Here is a 19,353-nt window from a genome sequence, read left to right as displayed (position 1 = left end):
TTAGTTTGTCAGAAATCCAGAATACATTTAGGCAGATTTTGAAACATATTTCATCAAGGTGAAAGTTTATAGAGCAACTGCCTGTAGGAGAAATTAAACTTGTACATATACCTTTTTGGTCCATTAAGCGTAGTCTCAACCATTTCCACTGAAATTACTAATTTGTTAGCATGATGGAGTAGTAGATATGGAGTACAATCTTGTCTGTCTGGATTGCTCCTTGCTCCCACTGATGAGCTAGTTGACCTTGGGCAATCTCTTGAGCCTCAGCATTCTCATAGGAAAAATGGGTAGACTAGTAGTATATTGCTTCATGCATCTAACGTGAAGACTAAATGAGGTAGCTTGCATGCAGGAACAGCTCAATGAATGCTGACAATTATGATTCAATGGACTTTCTTTTCTTGTTTTTATGCAGCATTCCAAGATTAATTTTTTTTAATATTAGAAAGAAAGTGCACGTTTACTTGTGCACGAGAGCGGGGTGGGAGGGGTGAGGTAGAGAGAGAGTATTAAGCAGGTTCCACACCCAGTGTGCTGTAGAAATTGAGCACAAAACCTCCAGTTTTGTGTGTGCATGTGACAGTAACTGTTTCAGGCCAATGCTTTATTAACTTCCCTCTGACCCTGAAGAAAGGGATTTCAGACTAAATTAAAGATCTGTGAAATGGTATTTTTGTTATTGATTTGTAGGCTGGAAAGACATTTTGGATATTTGAAGGAGAGCTCCTTGTCCTTGCTAACTGATATCTTTCCATGTCTCCATGCTTTCTCACTTTAAAAACTCCTTATTGCTTTTTCCCCTTTGAATAAAAATAACACACAGTAATAAATAATGTTGAAAGTGAAAGTCTGCTTTTATTGCTCCCTGCCAGGGAACCACTATTAACAGTGGTATATTTTTCTCCTGATTTTTTTCAAAGTATGGTCTCTGACATCATATTTTTATTATTATTTTTCAAGTAATTGTAAGTGGCCTACATTTAAAAGGTGACTATAATAAAACAAATTCAATTGTGAAATATGAACTTAAAATAACTTCTGTATGTTCAGAGTAGATGTAGGAGTTAAAACAGAATGTCTCTCAAAGGTCCCCATGTCATTTGCTCATATAAGCTTGTAAAATGAGATCTCTCTTCCCAGAACTGGTAAATGTTTATCTTGTGTGACTCATTTGATTAGCTGATATATTAAAGGACAAATATAAACCCAAACTCATCTTTATTAAATGTGGTGGCGAGGATGGAACAAGGAAAGGCCAGCTATCAGGAAAGATAATGGATCTTTCGCTTCTGCCTACCAATTGTTGTTGAGGGATTGACATCAGAATAATCCCAGGCAGGGTTCTTTCATTATGCAGACTTTGGAAAACAGGCTAACAGTAATGTGCAAAGAGAGGGTGACTCATAGAGAAATATGTAAATCTTTATAAACCCTGCTGTAGTGGTAACTGGCATGTGCATCTGTGGTGATGATTTAATGAGCTTTTTATTCCCCTTGGAAAAAGTGACATCTTATTTGTACAGTAGGCTATTTAAATTGTCGTCAGTGGTAGGAAGAATTACTCACTGGAGTGAGCTGCTATGGCAAGGTGCTTTTTATTAGTTTGTTTATTTTCCCGTAATTTTAATAGCCCCATCTTTAGGGTCTTCCCATTAACCCACTAATTACTAACTACCTCCAGTAGTGATATTAAATAGTTAATGGCCTATTAGGTGCTGTGCTGTCCAGATTTGGGGTAGGGGCCTGGAGGGACCCTGCTGTGGCAGGGAGCATCTCTGGTTGTTGGGCAAACACTTAAAGTGGTGCTGTTTGGAGGATGGGGGCTCAGGAATAGCAATTCTTTACCACCTGGGGTACAGAAGTATGTCAGTATTCTCAATACTGTCAGTATTGACTGTACATTTGCCTTAACACCTGTTTGAGAGACTCTCAGTTAGTTCCCATGGGTTTTTTAAAAAAAATATTTATTTATTTATTTTGAGAGAGAGAGAGAGAGAGAGCGAGCAAGCAGGTGAGCGGAGGGAGGGGCAAAGGGAGAGGGAGAGAGAAAGAATCTCAAGCAGACTTGCGCTGAGTGTGGAGCCCAGTGCAGAGCTAGACCCCACGACCCTGCGATCATAACCTGAGTAGAAATCAAGAGTCAGAAGTTTAACCGACTTAGCCACCCAGGTGCACCCGCCATAGGGTATTTTTAAACACTATCAGGGCAATTTAAATTAGTTTTCCCACTGATAGTATTTAAATAATCCTAATTCACAAAATGTTTTAATGATAAGTGTCATTTCTTTGGTGGTTGGAGCTCAGGGAATAGCACTATATAATATCTTTCCCACACTCAAAATAGGAAGCATTCACTCATTGGTTTATTGAACAAATACTTTTTGAGCACCTGCTATACTGTTTTAGTGTAAAGGATACAGCAGAGAACAAAACAGATAAAGTCTGTTTCCACAGTTTGTGTAGTGTGTAGGGGAGACAGACCATAAACAAAAAACTACACAATGGCTGGGGGCAAGTAGTATAAAGAAAAGTAAAGTAGGGCAAGGGAGATAAAGGCGTGGGGCTGGTGGGCAGTCATTTTATATAGCATAGTCAGGGAAGACCCCCTCGACAAGACAGTATCTGAGATGACATCTGAAGGATTTAAACCATATGAGTGCTTGGTGTAAAAGTATTCTTTGTAGAAGGGATAGTAAGTGCCAAGGTCCTGGGGCTGGAGTGTGCTTGGTGTACTCGAGATGCATCAGGGAAGTTCCTATGGCTGTAGCAAGGAGAGATGGGGAAAAGAGAAGAAAATGAGGTCAGAGAAGGAAGAGATGGTAGAGGGCAAGCAGAGCATATCAGACCTATAGCCATGCCACTGATGGTAAGAATTTTTAATTTTACTTTAAGAGAATTGGGAAGTCATTAAAAGTCATGTTGAGCAAAGGAATGGTATTATGTCACTTATTTTTCTTTTCTTTTATTATTTTATTTATTTATTTATTTTAAAGATTTTATTTATTTATTTGACAGAGAAAGACAGCCAGCAAGAGAGGGAACACAAGCAGGGGGAGTGGGAGAGGAAGAAGCAGGCTCCTAGCAGAGAAGCCTGATGTGGGGCTCGATCCCAGAACGCTGGGATCACGCCCTGACCTGAAGGCAGACGCTTAATGACTGCGTCACCCAGGCGCCCCAAATTTTTCAAAAGATCTCTCAGATTGCTGTGTAGAAAACAGACTGAGGCAAAGGCAGGGAGATCAGCTGAGAAGCTAGTGTAATACTCCAACCAAGAGAAGACGGTGGCTTGAACCAGAGTGGGGGTAGTGGAAGTGGCAGCAAGGGGGCAGATCTTAGATATATTTTAAAAGTAGAGCCAATAGGGTTTGCTAAGGGATTAGAAGTGAGATGTGAGAGAAAAAGTTAAGGATGATCCAAGTGTATAATAAGTAATGAAATCTTTTCTGACTCCACGAGCAGAACAAGTACTGCCTCTATTTTTCTATCACATTACATTTGAAATGATTTGCTTATATGTCTGCTTCCTTACTAGACTCTGAGCTTCTCAAGGGCACAACTTGGAACTTATTGGTGAATGATGACATTTTATTATCTCTGGAGGTGGAGGAGGAAGTGGGGATTGGAGGGTAACATCCATCGCAGGAAAATGGAAGGGGCAAAAAGGCAGTCAGTGGAGAGCACCAGTTGGAGAGCCCGGCCAGCTTGGGTTTGGTTTGTGGCTCCATGACTTGAAGTTTTAGAACTTTGGATAAGTTACATCAACTCCTTCAGCCTTAGGTTCTGTAAAATGGGAATAATAATAATAATAATAATAATAATAATAATAATAATAATTCCACCTTATAAGGTTGTTGTGAAGAAGAAAGAAACCCTGTACTCATTAGCAATTATTTCCCATTGCCCCCTGCCCAGCCCCTGGTAGCCATGAATCTACTTACCCTCTCTACAGATTTGTCTGTTTTTTAAAAAAGATTTTATTTATTTATTTGAGACAGAGAGAGAGAACATGAGCTGGGTGGGGAGGGGCAGAGGGACAGGGAGAAGCAGGCTCCCCACTGATCAGGGAGCCCGATGCAAGGCTCAATCCCAGGACCCTGAGATCATGACCTGAGCCGAAGGCAGATGCTTAACTGACTGAGCCACCCAGGCCCCCCTCATCTATTTTTTTCTTATAGATGTATTTATTTATTTTAGAGAGGGGGTAGGGGTAGAGGGAGAGAGAGACAGAGAGAATCTCAAGCAGTCTCCCCACTGAGCTTGGAGCCTGACTCAGGGCTTGATCCCACAACCCTGAGATCATGACCTGAGCTGAAATTAAGAGTCAGATGCTTAACCAGCTGAGCAACCCAGGCACCCCTTGTTTATTCTGGATATTTTATATCAGTGGAATCATACAATGTGTGACCTTTCCTGACTGGCTTCTTTCATTTAGCATAGTGTTTTCAAGGCTCATCCATTCCGTAGCATGTATCAGTACTTCATTTATTTTGTAGCTGAATGATAATTTCATTATATGTATATACCACATTTGTTTATCCAACTATCAGTTGATGGAAATTTGAGTTGTTTCCACTTTATATATACTATAAATACTACTATAAATAATGTTATTATGAACATTCATATACAAATTTTTGTGTGGACATATGTTTTCAATCCTTCTGAGCGTATATTTAGGGTTTGAATTCTTAGGTCATATGTCAACTCTATGTTCAATATTTTGAGGAACTGGTAAACTGTTTTTCAAAGCAGTACAGTGTTTTACAATCCTACCTGCAATTCATGAAGCTTCAAATTTCTCCACATCCTCATAAACAAATTTTTTTTTAAAGATTTTTAAAAATTTATTTGACAGAGAGAGACATCCAGTGAGAGAGGGAACACAAGCAGGGGGAGTGGGAGAGGAAGAAGCAGGCTCTTAGCGGAGGAGCCTGATGTGGGACACAATCCCAGGACTCTGGGATCACGCCCTGAGCTGAAGGCAGACACTTAACGACTGCGCCACCCAGGCGCTCCCACAAACAAATATTTGTTGTTACTTATATTTTTACTGTGGCCATTCTAGTGATTATGGAATGGATATATCTCACTGTGGTTTTAATTTGTATTTTCCCAATTACTCATGATAAACATTTTCGCATGTGCTTATTGCCCATTTATATATCTTCTTTGGAGAAATGTCTATTCAAATCCTTTACTAATTTTTAAATTAGTCTATTAGTCTTCTTATTGAGCTGTAAGAGTTCTCTATAATTATAGATAGAAATCCCTTACCACATCTATGATTTGAAAATATTTTCTTCCATTCCATGGCTTGTCTTTTCATTTTGTTGATGATGTTCTTTGAAGCACAAAATATTCAGTCTTGATGAAATACAATTTTCTGTTTTTTTTTCTTTTGTTGCTTGTGCTTGTGCTTTTGGTGTCATATGTAAAGAGTTGTTGCCTAACCCAAAATCACAAAGATTTACTCCTATATATTTTCTCAGAGTTTTATAGTTTTAGCTTGTCCATATAGATCTATGATCCATTTTATCACTTCTTGGCATTTCGGTTAAGATCAAGTGTAGATCTATGGTCCATTATGAGTGATTATTTGTTTATGGTGTGAGGCAGAGATCCAACATCTCTCTCTCTTTTTTTTTTTGAGTAGGCTCCACACCCAATGTGGAGCACAATGTGGGGCTTGAACTCACGACCTGAGCTGAGATTGGTTTTGGGATCAAGCCCCATGTTGGGCTCCATGCTCAGTGGGGAGTCTGCTTGAGATTCCCTCCCTATTTCTTTGCCCTCCTCCCTTTCTTTCTCTCTCTCTCAAATAAATAAATACATCTTTAAAAAAAATACCTGAGCTGAGATCAAGATTTGGACACTTACTTGAGCCACCCAGGCACCTCCCAACTTCATACTGTTATATGCTGATATCCAGTTGTCTCAGCACCATTTGTTGAAAAGATGATTTTTTAAAAAGATTTTATTTATTTATTTGAGGGAGAGAGAACGAGCACTTGAGGAGAGGAAGAGAAAGGGAAAGAATCCCAATCAGACTCCATGCTGAGCCTGTGGAGCCTGATGCAGAGCTCGATCCCACAACCCTGAAGTCATGACCTGAGCTGAAACCAACAGTCAGACACTCAACTGACTGAGCCACCCAGGTGCCCCAGAAAGATGATCCCGCCCCCCACCCCCACCGCCAGTTGAATGGTATTGGTACTCTTGCAGAAAACCAATTGACTTTGGGCACCTGGCTGGCTCAGTCTGTAGAGCATGCAACTCTTGCTCTCTGGGTTGTGAGTTTGAGCCCCACATTGGGTGTGGAGATTACTTAAAAATAAAATCTTAGGGGCGCCTGGGTGGCACAGCGGTTAAGCGTCTGCCTTCGGCTCAGGGCGTGGTCCCGGCGTTCNAAAAAAAAAAAAAAAAAATAAAATCTTAAAAAAAAAAAAAAAAGAAAACCAATTGTCCGTAAATTTGAGGGTTTATTTTTGGACTTATAATATCCCATTTATTTATGTTTGCTCTAATGTTAGTACCATACTGTTTTCATTACTGTAGCTTTGTAGAAAGTTTTAAATTGGGAAGTGTGAGTTCTTCCAACTTTGTTTTTCAAAATTGTTTTGACTATTCTGAGTCCCCTGCATCTACATACGGATTTTTAGGATCAACTTGTCAATTTCTGCAAAAAAAAAGCACCTGGGATTTTGATAGAGATTGCATTAAATCTACAGAGCAGTTTGGAGAATATTACCATCTTAGCAATGTTAGGTCTTCTGATCCATGAACATGGATATCTATTTATTTAGATATTTAATTTCTTTCAAACTATTGTTTCATAGTTTTCAATATATAAGTCTTGCACTTCTTTTGTTAACATTTCTTTCTAAGTATTTTATTCTTTTTGACGCTATTGTAAATGGAATTCCTTCCCTGACTTCATTTTCAGATTGCTCATTGCTACTGTATAGAAACACAATTGATTTTTGTGTATTGTTCTATAGAAAGTTTGAAATTCATTGAGGAGCAGAAGAGACATTGAAAGTGTTTACAAAAGGGACACAGATGGTTTCTATTGTACGCCATCTGGTCAAATAAATAAGTGACAAAGCTACCATTTATCAACCACCTACCATGTTACTTCCTTTGCTTAAACCCTCCCAATAGCTTCTTACTGCTCTTACAACAAAAAACAGACCAGAATCCTTAGGCCTCTAAGGTCCTGACTGACTGGACCCTTGTCTACTGTACTGCCCCATTCATTGTTGTTCTTTTCCAGCCCTGTGTCCTCCTGCCACATGGGCATTTTCTACTTTCTCTAAATTACTATGCTCCTTTCTGCCTTAGAGACTTCATTTACACCGTTCCTCTAGCCTGATCACTACTCTTCCTCACAACTACCACTAGAAAAGGTAGTTTTCTTCCTAGTAGACAAAACTGTAATTTTTTTGATGTTTACAAATGTCAATCCCACTAAATAGTTCATGTCTACTGTTCACACCTGTGTCATCAGCACCTGGAATAGCACTTGGCACATCCCCAGAGCTCAGTAAAGGGAGTGGATAAACTGTGAACCAGGCACTTTACATACATGATCTCCTTTGTCCTTGTGATTCACTCTATACATGAGGAAATTAAAGCTTGAAGAGATGAACTGGCCCAAGGTCATGTAGCCAGTAAATAACAGACCCATTCCTGTGAGATCACTTTGCTTGGGAGTTTGAAATAACTCCTTCAAGAGAGCAGTGCTCATCTTTTGATTGTTTTCCAGTGGAGACTTTTCAGAAACTGCAGAAGGCAAAGGATATTCTGACTAATACAGAGAGTCGTGCCCGCTATGACCACTGGCGAAGGAGCCAGATGTCGATGCCATTCCATCAGTGGGAAGCTTTGAGTGACTCGGTGAAAACGGTAGGTTTCTCTCTGGGATGAAGTGAATTCGTGAAGCTCAGGCTGCCCATGGATTAGACTCACGTAGTAGTTTTTTTTTTTTTATAATAATTCTTTATTATATTATATTAGTCACCATACAATACATCCCTAGTTTTTGATGTAAAGTTCCATGATCCATTAGTTGCGTATAACACCCAGTGCACCATACAATACGTGCCCTCCTTAATACCCATCACCAGCCTATCCCAATCCCCCACCCCTCTCCCCTCTGAAGCCCTCAGTTTGTTTCCCAGTAGACTCACATAGTAGTTTAAAAAGTCAGCAGGCAATAGGAGGGAGAAGACCAAGAAGCTGGTAGAATCTGGATATCTGAGTTATATTTGTGTGTCCACAAATCCTGTGAAGGGGAATTCAATGGCTTAGTACCGGAAGAGCTGATGACTACAGTTGTCAGTCTCCTTGGCTGTTTGATTCAATATACACACTCCTCACTAGCATTTATTGTTTTATACATTCTGACAACTGTGCTTCTCAAGTTGCTCATACAATGCTGCTGAGTTTTGAGCCAAAGCAAATTCATCTCCTCCATCTTTTTAGTTCATATGGGCCTGTTTCTTCTCAAGGCTTATAAATTCCATAAAAAACAGAGCCTGATTAATTAAAGAAAGCTGCAAATTACTTTAAATTTATTCATGTTACAAATTCTGGTAAAAGAGTCATTGGATTGAAGCAGAGAGACTTTTTAAACCATTGTGCTCTCTTTCTTTATGCTATAAAAAATTAAATAGAAGAATAATCACTATAATTACTGTTATACACTTATTTGTTCTTACATTGACCTTTATAAATATATATTTCAATATGTACAAATTATATATATTTATATATATTATTAAATGTATTACATACAAATATGTATTAGGAGGGGAGGGGCATACAAATATGTATTAGGGAGAGAAAGAATCTTAGGCAGGTACATGCCCAGCGTGGAGCCCAAAGTGGGGCTTGATCTCACAGCCCTGAGATCATGACCTTAGCTGAAATCAAGTCAGACACTTAACTGACTGAGCCACCCAGTCCCAACCTCTATATATCATAGAGAAAATATGACTTGGGGTCAGGTCATGATCTCAGAGTCCTGACATCCAGCCCTGCCACAAACCCTGAGCCCTGGGTGGAGCCCTGGGTTGAGCCCCCACATCAGACTCAGTGCTCAGTGGGGAGTCTGCTTCTCCCTCTCCTTCTGCCCCTCCCCCTGCTCATGCACACACTCTCTCTCTCAAATAAATAAAACCTTTAGAAAAAAGAGTTAATAGGAACACATTTTTGGTGAATTGATTGTTTGACAAATTGATTGCTTTTGGGAGGGCTTATTGGGACTGCCAGTTACCCTCACATGGGTCTATTTGTCTACTGATTGTTTCTGGGTTCCTGGGCTTGGTGAGGTGCCCTTGGGGTGAGTCTAGTTGGCTACAAACGACTGGGGAAGCTTCCTACTATACCCTTTTTGTTACACTTTCCCCAATCAGATGGGAAGCAGTGCATATTCAACACCTTCTGGGCCTGTGCAGAAGGCAGTCTGTCCTAATAGAGGAATTGAATGTTATCCAAAACCCGGTCAAAGATCACGCAGGCAAGTAAAATATTCACTCATGTTGATCCAGAATAAAGACAATGAGTCAATTTTGAATAGTTATTCAGCTGATCCATGGCTCACATGAGTCAATTGATCTTTTTTCTATTTGTTTATTTTTTCTGTTTGTCTATTTAATGTTTACTGGCATGTAGGTACAATTTTTTAATTATTAAACAAAGTCCAGAATTTAATTAAATTAAATTACTTACTTTATTTTAAAGATTTTATCTATATATTTGAGAGAGAGAGAATGCATGAAGGGGTGGGGGAAGAGGCAGAGGGAGAGGGAGAAGCAGGCTCCCCACTGAGCAGGGAGCCCGACTTTGACTTCGGGATAGATCCCAGGACCCTGGGATCATGACCAGAGCTGAAGGCAGACGTTTAACCAACTAAGCCACCCAGGCGCCCCAAGGTCCAGAATTTAAAGAAGTTACTTCCTAGGGGAAAAAAACACATTGAAGAAAGCTGGTAAACAAGTTAATGGAGAAGGTAGAATAAACAACATAGAATTTCATGGACTGAGGACAGTGGCCTTTGCACCCAAGCTTGATGTCTGTTTAGCGTTAGTTCACCCCCTGCACGTAGTGATTTTTTTTGTCTGATGCAGTTCATTATTTTGCTGTACAGACTGTCCTCTTCCTAATCTCCCTCTTAGTTTCTTTCAACTGCTTTCATTTGATATTTTTACTGATGATCATTCTATTGAACTGAGTCATTCCACATGAGTTTGCTTGATGTTAAGTGTTGTTCTGCCCGGTTAATATCTTAGGGGAGCTGAGAAATACACTCTGTGAACACAGAAATGAGACCTAATTGTGTCCCCGCAAACCAGGCTGCTTAGTGTTGCTCTTACATTAGTCTTTTGACTGAAGTACAAAGCATGAGAGGTGCCTGAATATGAGGTTAGATACAGTTTGGATATTTCCCCTGTATATTTCTTTAATGGGATCAGCAGATACAGGGGTCAGATGATAAAATATTTTATTCTTATAAAGTGGATGGATGAGTAAAACTATTATCTCAGAATATCTTCGAGGCTATCAAAACATTTACTGTAGGTAAACCATTAATCCTCAACACCATCTAAGGAAAATAGTCGGCACTTTTTTCCAAGAAAGATGTACTGAGGCATGGCGTAAATACACTGTACAGGACACTTAACTGACTTGTGAGGTTGAAGGACCACATTTTCCGCTCTTTGGGCCCTGAATTCTTGAATCTCTTACTTTCTAATTTTCACTGACCTCCCCAATATTCTTTCCCTCCATGGAGAAAGCCACTGGCCAGCCTCTTCTACTCTGTGCACATGCAGAAAAAGGAAGAAACCAAACTAAACAACAACAGGCCTAAACCAACCAAACCAAAAGCAGAGTTTTTGTACCAGCTAAGGCCACTGCCCTTTTAAAGAACTAACATTAAAAAAAAAAAGATTTTGTTTATTTGTTTGAGGGAAAGAGCACAAGCTGGGGGGAGGAACAGAAGGAGAGGGAGAAGCAGACTCCCCAATGAGCAGAGCTTGAATCAAGGCTTGATCCCAGGACCCCAAGATCATGATCTGAGCTGAAGGCAGACGCTTAACTGACTGAGTCACTCAGGCACCCCTAAAATTAACATTTTAAAAAAACATTTCATTTTTATTTTTTAAAAAGATTTACTTATTTATTTTAGAGAGAGAGAAGGTGAGAGGGTGCAGAGGGAGGGAGAGAGAATCCCAAGCAGACTCCCACCGAGCCCGGAGCTCTACGCAGGGCTCCATCTCATGACCCTGAGATCATGATTTGAGCTGAAACCGAGAGTTGGACACCCAACCTATTGAGCTACCTAAGTGCCCCTTAAAGATTTTATTTTTAGGTAATCTTCTCACCTAGTGTGGGGCTCAAACTTGTAACCCCGAGATCAAGAGTTGCATGCTCTACTGTCTGAGCTGGCCAAGTGCCCCATCTTCTTTTCTTTCTTTCTTTCTTTCTTTCTTTCTTTCTTTCTTTCTTTCTTTCTTTCTTTCGGCTCTAGGCCCAACCTGGGGCTCAAACCCGCCACCCTGAGATCGAGAGTCACCTGCTGCACTGACTGAATGAGCCAAGCACCCCAAAATTAACATTTTTATTTTGAAATAAAACCTACAGTAAAATTCGTAATAGTAGGTCAGGTTTTACCACACATTGAACTTTAAATACAGAATACTATATAATATAATAATATTGATTTTATATTATGTGTCTGCTTTTTATTAATGTAGTCAATGCACTGGGCTGTCAGAAGTAAGAAAGATCTGATGCTGGAAGAATCTGACCAGCCTCATACCGACAAGATTGAAAATGAGGAATGGAACAAGCAAAGAGAAATAAAGAAAGAGGAGCTGGGTTCAACCACAGAGAAAATGGAGGAAAAGGAATCCAAGTCCTTGGAGAAGTCATTCTCCCCACAAAATCCCAATTCTCCAAGTAAGTCAAGTCATGTAGCCTTGCAGAACAAGGGTCTGAAATTAAAGGGCTTGGTTTATACTGTATTTGTTTTCAACGTCTTCCAACTAAACAGTAGTGCCAAATTTGAGGATTGCTTTATCACCTTAGAAGATACTTACTTAACACCGACACAGAAACTGGAAGACACATTCCTCAATACATCCCTTGCAAGGGAAAATTTGAGGCATTTCTGGGAGTGTCTTCTGCTGGACTGAAGTTAACACTGCCATTTATTGGGTGTTTACTATGTACAGGAATGTTCTTTATGTGCATTACTTTACATGTATTATCTTGTCTTATATTCGTTTCATATCCATTAATTTATTTAACCCTCACTACAAGCCTGTGAGGTTGGCACCATCCTCATTATTCTCATTTTACAGATGAGAAAACTGAAGTCCAGGGAGGTTGAGTAATTTCCCCAAAGCTCCACAGCTTGTATACAGCAGGGGAGGGGGCTGAACTAAAGCAGCTTGGCTTTAGAGTCTGTTTGTAAGGCATTGCACTATCTTGAGAAGGTACCTCATTTGGAAGTAGCTTTGTAGACTATTTTTTTTTAAAGGTTTTATTTATTTATTTGACAGAGAGAGATAGCGAAAGAGGGAACACAAGCATGGCGAGCTGGAGAGGGAGAAGCAGTCTTCCCGCTGAGCAGGGAGCCTGATGCAGGGGCTCAATCCCAGGACCCTGGGATCATGACCTGAGCTGAAGGCAGACGCTTAATGGTTGAGCCACCCAGGCGACTGAACCACACGGGCGCCCCCTCTGTAGACATTCTGAATGATATAGAGATCCACTGAAGCAGGGCATTATAGAGGTGACGTTCCCAAGCTACGCGGCCTAGCTCTACAACTTGCGATCTGCATTCCTTGGTGAAAGTTACTTAACTTCTCTAGATTTCGGTTTCCTCATCTATAAAATCAAGATCATAATACCTTCTCATAGAGTTATCATGAGGATTAAATGAGATCTGTGCAAAATGCTTAGCACAGTGGTTCGCCTACCAAGCCGGTCTCGGGTTAATGTCAGCTATTGTGATCATTTCTTTGTGTCCCCAGCCATCCCACTGCGTTGATCTTGTGTGGGTGTGTTATGCACACACACTGTCATTGTCCTTCAGATTCTTGCTTGATTCTCAGGGTTGTGATATAGGATTTAGCCTTTATTTATTTATTTGAACATAACCTCAAGATTTTATTGTCTTCATAATAAAACAAAATATGAAGCCATGAACTGGATCACTTGGCCCTTTCTCTTCTTATCTCCTCTCAGTTCAAAATGCTCGCAGCTCCTAATAGCCAGCATTCTCTTAGATCTGCAATTGGGCTCAGTACATTCAAGCCTCAGCACAATCGTCTTTGTAGTTTTAGCCTTTTTCTGGAATCTGCCCGCCATAGCCACTCTGCTTCCTGCCATAATGCCTCTTTCCCTGGGCATAAAGAGAATCTTTGCCTTTCTTGTATTGTGTCACTTTGTGGGGCTGGTGCTTGCCACACTTCTTGCAGAAAGTCTGGCGGGTTTTAGGAAGGTTCACCAAGTTTGAGAGAGCGCTATCGGCACGGAAAGCAGAGTTTAGCCTTTAAATCAAAGGCTCCCGAAGGTCCTTGAGTCCTTGAATACTTACTGAAAAAAAAAGAAGATAATTAGATAGTTTGTGGTGAATTATAGTCTTTCTAGAAATAGTCACTTGAAATCTCCCGTTGGGGAGAACCTCTATAGCTCATTACCTGCTAAAGATTCTTAGGCTGTGATTAAGGTGTTTGTGCTGGTTATTCAAGATACCCTTTTGTGGCGTCCACACGTTGGTTGCATCAGCCTCATATCTGGGCATGGTTATAATGTAACAAACTGATCAAAGCAGAAGCCCGAATTTCGGAAAAAAACAGTATTTGAAGCAAATACACATATACAAACACCTACGCACAGGCACACACAGGCAAACATACAAATATTTCTCTATTCAGCCCTGGAATGTTCAGATCCAGCTTTCTGAACCCCTGGGGCTTCCCTGTGACTCGGTTTCAGATCCTAGTCTGAGCTCGCCAGAACTGGGGGGAGGGGCAGCTGATCACTTCAGAGACTCAGGCACGAGGCTGGAATCCCTCCCATCAGATTCTATGAAATTTTCTCTTCCTTTAAAAGAGTTATTTAGATATTTAAAAACCCTGAAGTAACAGGAACTTATTATTCGAAAATTCCAAGAATCATATACAGACAATGACTTAGTGTCTACCCCAGTCTCCCATCGTTCTCTGCTTCTATTTCCTGAAGTAACAATGCAGATGCCCAGAGGCGTCTCCTTCCACATTGTTCTCTATGCTAATACAAGCATATAGAAATACACATTCAGGGGCGCCTCGTGGCTCAATCGTTAAGCGTCTGCATTCGGCCCAGGGCGTGATCCCAGGGTCCTGGAATTGAGCTCCACATCAGGCTCCTCTGCTATGAGCCTGCTTCTTCCTCTCCCACTCCTTCTGCTTGCGTTCCCTCTCTCGCTGGCTGTCTCTCTCTCTGTCAAATAAATAAATAAAATCTTAAAAAAAAAAAAAGTTCACTTATGAGGGCTTTAAAAATAAAAAGGTATTATATTGCCACACAGTGCCTATGAGCACAAACTCTGGAACCGGATCTCTGCTTTTCCACGGAGTTGCATGACCTTGGGCAAGCAAGTTAATCTCTCTGTATCTGAGTTTTCTTCTTATACGGCCAAAACATTAGTGTCTACCTCATATGGGTTTTTTTTTTTTAAAGATTTTTTATTTATTTATTTGACAGAGATAGAGATAGCCAGCGAGAGAGGGAACACAAGCAGGGGAGTGGGAGAGGAAAAAGCAGGCTCATAGCAGAGGAGCCTGATGTGGGGCTCGATCCCACAACGCCGGGATCACGCCCGGAGCTGAAGGCAGACGCTTAACCGCTGTGCCACCCAGGTGCCCCCATACAGTTTTTTTGAGAAGTAAAATATTAAGACCAGGTACCTGGTAGGTGCTTTTTTTGGTGTTTGCTTTTATTATTATGGGGCTTCTCCTTTGACTCTTACATTGAGAATTAACTCTTCCTTTTATTGTTATTTTTATTTTTTTTTTATTATGCCCTTTTAAACAGCAGATAAGTATTCCACAGGATAGATATATTGTAATTTACTCAGAATAAATTGTGATGTCAGGATTTTGTTTTTGTTTTGCTTTTGGTACTCCTATTTTATTATTATTATTTTTTAAAATTCCAGTGTAGTTAACATACAGTGTTATGTTAATTTCGGGTGTGCAGTACAGTGTGATGTCAGTTTTTGATGTCCTCACATGGTGAAGTGAATTCTCTTACCGTGACTGAGGAATGGGGGGGGGCAGTGAGAGGAGGATCATTGTTCTGTGAAGCTGTTGTTGGAGAATAAGAATTATGAAATTTTACTAAAGGCCACATTTACTGTTTCTTTCTTTTCTTTTTTTTTTTTTTTTAAGATTTTATTTATTTATTTGACAGAGAGAGAGGCAGAGAGAGGAACACAAGCAGGGGGAATGGGAGAGGGAGAAGCAGGCTTCCCGCTGAGCAGGGAGCCGGATGTGGGGCTCAATGTGGGGCTCGATCCCAGAACACCGGGATCATGACCTGAGCTGAAGGCAGACGCTTAATGACTGAGCCACCCGGGTGCCCCCGCATTTACCGTTTCTTAATGACGTGTAAGAGATTATTGGTTGTAATGAGTAGCACCGTCAAGTTGGAGTTTGATTTATCAAAGTGCAGTTGTATGATTATTTGTAACTTTATTTTACTGCACCGTAAATTTCTGTAACATCAACATTTAAGAAATATTATTCATGTCAGCTTTACCAAGTCCGGAGTGGCTTCTCACATACCTTTTCAGCATATTTATTAATTTCCTTAAGCAGTGGTTAGTATTTACTTTGGAGTTTGCCTTTTGATGCCTCTTCCGTGATGAACATCTGTCAAATAGTCCCCATCCTTTTTAAAAAATTATTTATTTATTTATTTATTTGAGAGGGAGAGAGCATGAACACAAGCAGGGGGAGCAGCTGAGGGAGAGGGAGAAGCAGGCTCCCCACTGAGCAGGGAGCCTGATGCAGGGCTCTATCCCAAGACCGGGGGATCATGACCCAAGCCAAAGGCAGACGCCCAACCAACTGAGCCACCCTGAAGCGCCCCTGTTTCTTGATTTTTAAAAACATTTATAAATGGTGTCATGATAAATACTCTTATGGTTAAACCCTTGAACACATCTGTGGTTATTTCCTTAGGGTAAATTTCTAGAAGTAGAGTTACTGGGTTAAAAGTTTACACATTTTAATGAGTTTGATAAATTTTTCCAAATTGCCTGCCAGAAGATTTTTGCCAATTTACCCTCCCTCTAGTAGAAAACGAAAATGACCTTTTCTCTAGTTTTTAACAAAGTTGTTTAGAATTAAAGAAATCTTACTGCTTTGGAATAAATTATTTGTGTATTCAGAGATTCTTTACCATTGACCTTTTACTTTTGGCAGCTGTTTGAAAGTTGTTTCCAATTTCTTTGCAAGTGAATTGCCCAAGTTCCCACCACTGGAAGCATCGATAAATATCCTTTTATTATTAATCATTTAAGCACATGAGGTTCTTTCATCCATATAAACTAATTCTTGTTGATAAGAACTCAAAAGTCAGCTCTACAAATCAAGAAGAGAAAGATCAATAATCCAAAAGAAAAAGGGAGGGAAACTATATAAATAGTTTAGGAGAGAAAATAAAGTGGCTCTTAAACATGTACAAAGATGTTTAATTTCAATGTAATTAGTGAAATATAACTTCTCTTAATGTATGCTTCTGTGAATCAGTGAGACACAGGATCAACAGTCCAGTAAAAAACAAAACAAAACAAAACACAAAACAAACACCAAACCAAAAAACAAGCAAAGGAAATGAACAGACAGTTCATAGAACAGAAAATACACAAATAGCCTTGGGACGTGAAAAGATGCTTAAACTCACTCATAACAAGAGAAAGGCAAAATAAAAATACATTGTTTCCTACTCATCTGCCTGGCAAAGGTTACTAAGTTTATTAACATGGTGTAAAAGAGGGTGTAGGAAAATCAGCAGCTGCTGGGTCAAGCTTTATGGAGAACTGTTTGGCAACGTTTCTTAAAACTACAAATGCACAATGACTTTGACCCAGCAGTCCCATTTCCAAAATTTTATCCTACAGATAACCCATGTGCAAAATGACACATGTGCCATGCTATTCATTGCAGAATAGCAAATAAAATGCCCCTCAGTAGGGTTGAGCTTTTGTATATTGTACAATAGAATACTCCTCCACTGTAAGAGAGAATGAGAAAGCTCTTCACATACTGATAAAGAGCAATCACCTAAGATATATTAGAAACAAAAAGTCAAAATGCAGAATAGTGGACCATATGTTAGCATTTAGGATAAAAGGAGTGGGGAGGTGGTGTTGGAGAATGTATTGTGTATTTGCTTGTATATACCTGGACTATCTCTGGAAAAATAGGCAGGCAACTGGTAACAAATTTGTCTACTGGGAACATCAGAGGAGAGGAAGGGTAGAAGACTTTTGGAGTAAATCTTTGTGCCTTTTGAATTTTAGCCACATGAATATATTGTCTACTCAAAAAATAAATAAAATTTTAAAAAAGGGAAAAAGAAATCTGGGATCTACTCCTCATTTTACCATTACGTCTTGTGACCACAGAGAAGTCCTTTCTTTTCTTTCTTTTTTTTTTTAAGTGGGATCTCCCCATATATAATATATAAATAAATGAATATTTAGTATCAAATATTCACAAGGGCTTTATAGAAAAATAAGCAGGGTAAGGGGACAGGGAGGGTTGGAGGTGGGGGCTGGGTACTATTTGTATCAAGTGGTCAGGGAAGGAAGCTCCTTAGAAATCCAGAATCGGGGGTGCCTGGGTGCTCAGTTGGTTAAGCATCTGCCTTTGGCTCAGGTCATGATCCCAGGGTCCTAGGATCGAGTCTGGCATTGGGCTCCTTCCTGGGTGGGGAGTCTTCTTCTCCCTCTGCCTGCCGCTCCCCCTGCTTGTGCTCTCTCTCTCTCTCTCTGACAAATAAATAAAATCTTAAAAAAAAAAAAACCAAAAAAAAAAAAAACCACGTCCAGAATCTCAGGCTCCACCCCAGACATCCAGAATCAGAATCGCTAGTATAACAAGATCTCCAGGTAATGACTATGTGTATGGAAGTTTGAGACATCCTGGTCTAGCTAATTCCTTCTCATGGTCACTTTGAATGTGACTTCCTTCCAGAAGTCTTTTCTCACTCTACCTTTATTTTACCTAGTCCACACTGAATGTCTTTCTCTGGTCTCCCATTTTCCTATGTGTTTCCCTCACGAATAGTTTTTTTTTCCACATTAATAATTTTCTGGATTCTTCCGTGGACACCCTCCCCCCCCCCCACAGTCAGGAGACATGCACTGCTGTCTCACGGTACTCAGAATAGAGGCTGGCAATATGTAATAGGTGCTCAATAAATGTTTCTTTACAAATGAATAAATGAATGGATGCACCAGGCCAAATCAAAGCGTGTGTGTGCAGAAAAAAGAATTCAAAAGTCTGCTTAAGATAATCAGTTTCTATAAGATATTGATAATCCATATTAAAGACTTACTCTTGCCTTTTATTTATTGTAGTGAAATCTAATCAGCAAGCTATTTTGCCATGACACTGTGACTTTTCTTTTCCAACCTCTCTGATTTTAAAATCTTTTGTTCTGTGCTTTAAAGGTCTTTCAGATGTGAACTCTTGGCACTTACGTTTCCGCTGGTCTGGGGATGCTCCCTCTGAACTCCTGAGGAAATTCAGAAATTATGAAATATGAAAAGTCCCTGCTCGATAGGAGAGAAAGCAAGACCATCTCCTGTGCTGCCAACGAGTCTTTGTTTAAATCTGAAAAAATGTTATGTTTCTCTGCCGTGTTTGAGAATCGCTCAGTACAGATTGATTCCTCCATCCTTACACCCATTCTATCACAATGTGTTTTTTTAAATGAGAAAATTTTCAGACTAGTTTCTTTCAATATTTGAATACATTAAAGCTCTTAGATCCAAAGTAGCTTGTATGGTGTATATTTTTCTGTTAATGTTATTTACAGAACTCCATTTTAAAAAGCTGTCTCTGTATTTAAATAATTCATTGATATATCATGATCTGTCTTAGTGCTGGTAGTACAAGAAATGTTTTCTGACTCTTGACTTAAAATGAAATGTGAAATTACTTGTCTAAACCCCATAGAGCGAAATAAATAACTTCCCAAAATTCACGATGAATTTGTAGTTTAACTGTATTTTGAAAATAATTTGATTAGATATTTGTATTTTAAGTTTAATAATCATAA

The 19,353-nt window shown here is 39.8% G+C and overlaps 1 protein-coding gene and 1 pseudogene across 1 annotated transcript in view; one reads left to right on the top strand and one right to left on the bottom strand.

Annotated features, from left to right (window-relative positions):
- Nucleotides 1–19,067, top strand: part of DNAJC12 (DnaJ heat shock protein family (Hsp40) member C12) — a 34,268-nt gene extending 15,201 nt beyond the window's left edge. The window contains exons 3-5 of the mRNA XM_002913745.4: nt 7,769–7,908; nt 11,763–11,967; nt 18,743–19,067. Coding sequence (XP_002913791.1) covers nt 7,769–7,908; nt 11,763–11,967; nt 18,743–18,837 — 440 coding nt within the window. The 3' untranslated portion in view covers nt 18,838–19,067. The remainder of the gene's footprint in view (nt 1–7,768; nt 7,909–11,762; nt 11,968–18,742) is intronic.
- Nucleotides 13,177–13,819, bottom strand: LOC105241048 (annotated as a pseudogene).
- Nucleotides 19,068–19,353: the final 286 nt, after the last annotated feature.

Source organism: Ailuropoda melanoleuca, chromosome 6 (assembly GCF_002007445.2).
Source record: "Ailuropoda melanoleuca isolate Jingjing chromosome 6, ASM200744v2, whole genome shotgun sequence".
In the NCBI taxonomy this organism is placed as follows: Eukaryota; Metazoa; Chordata; class Mammalia; order Carnivora; family Ursidae; genus Ailuropoda; species Ailuropoda melanoleuca.
Note: the sequence above shows the minus strand (reverse complement) of the source record. Positions and strands in the feature narration are given on the sequence as shown.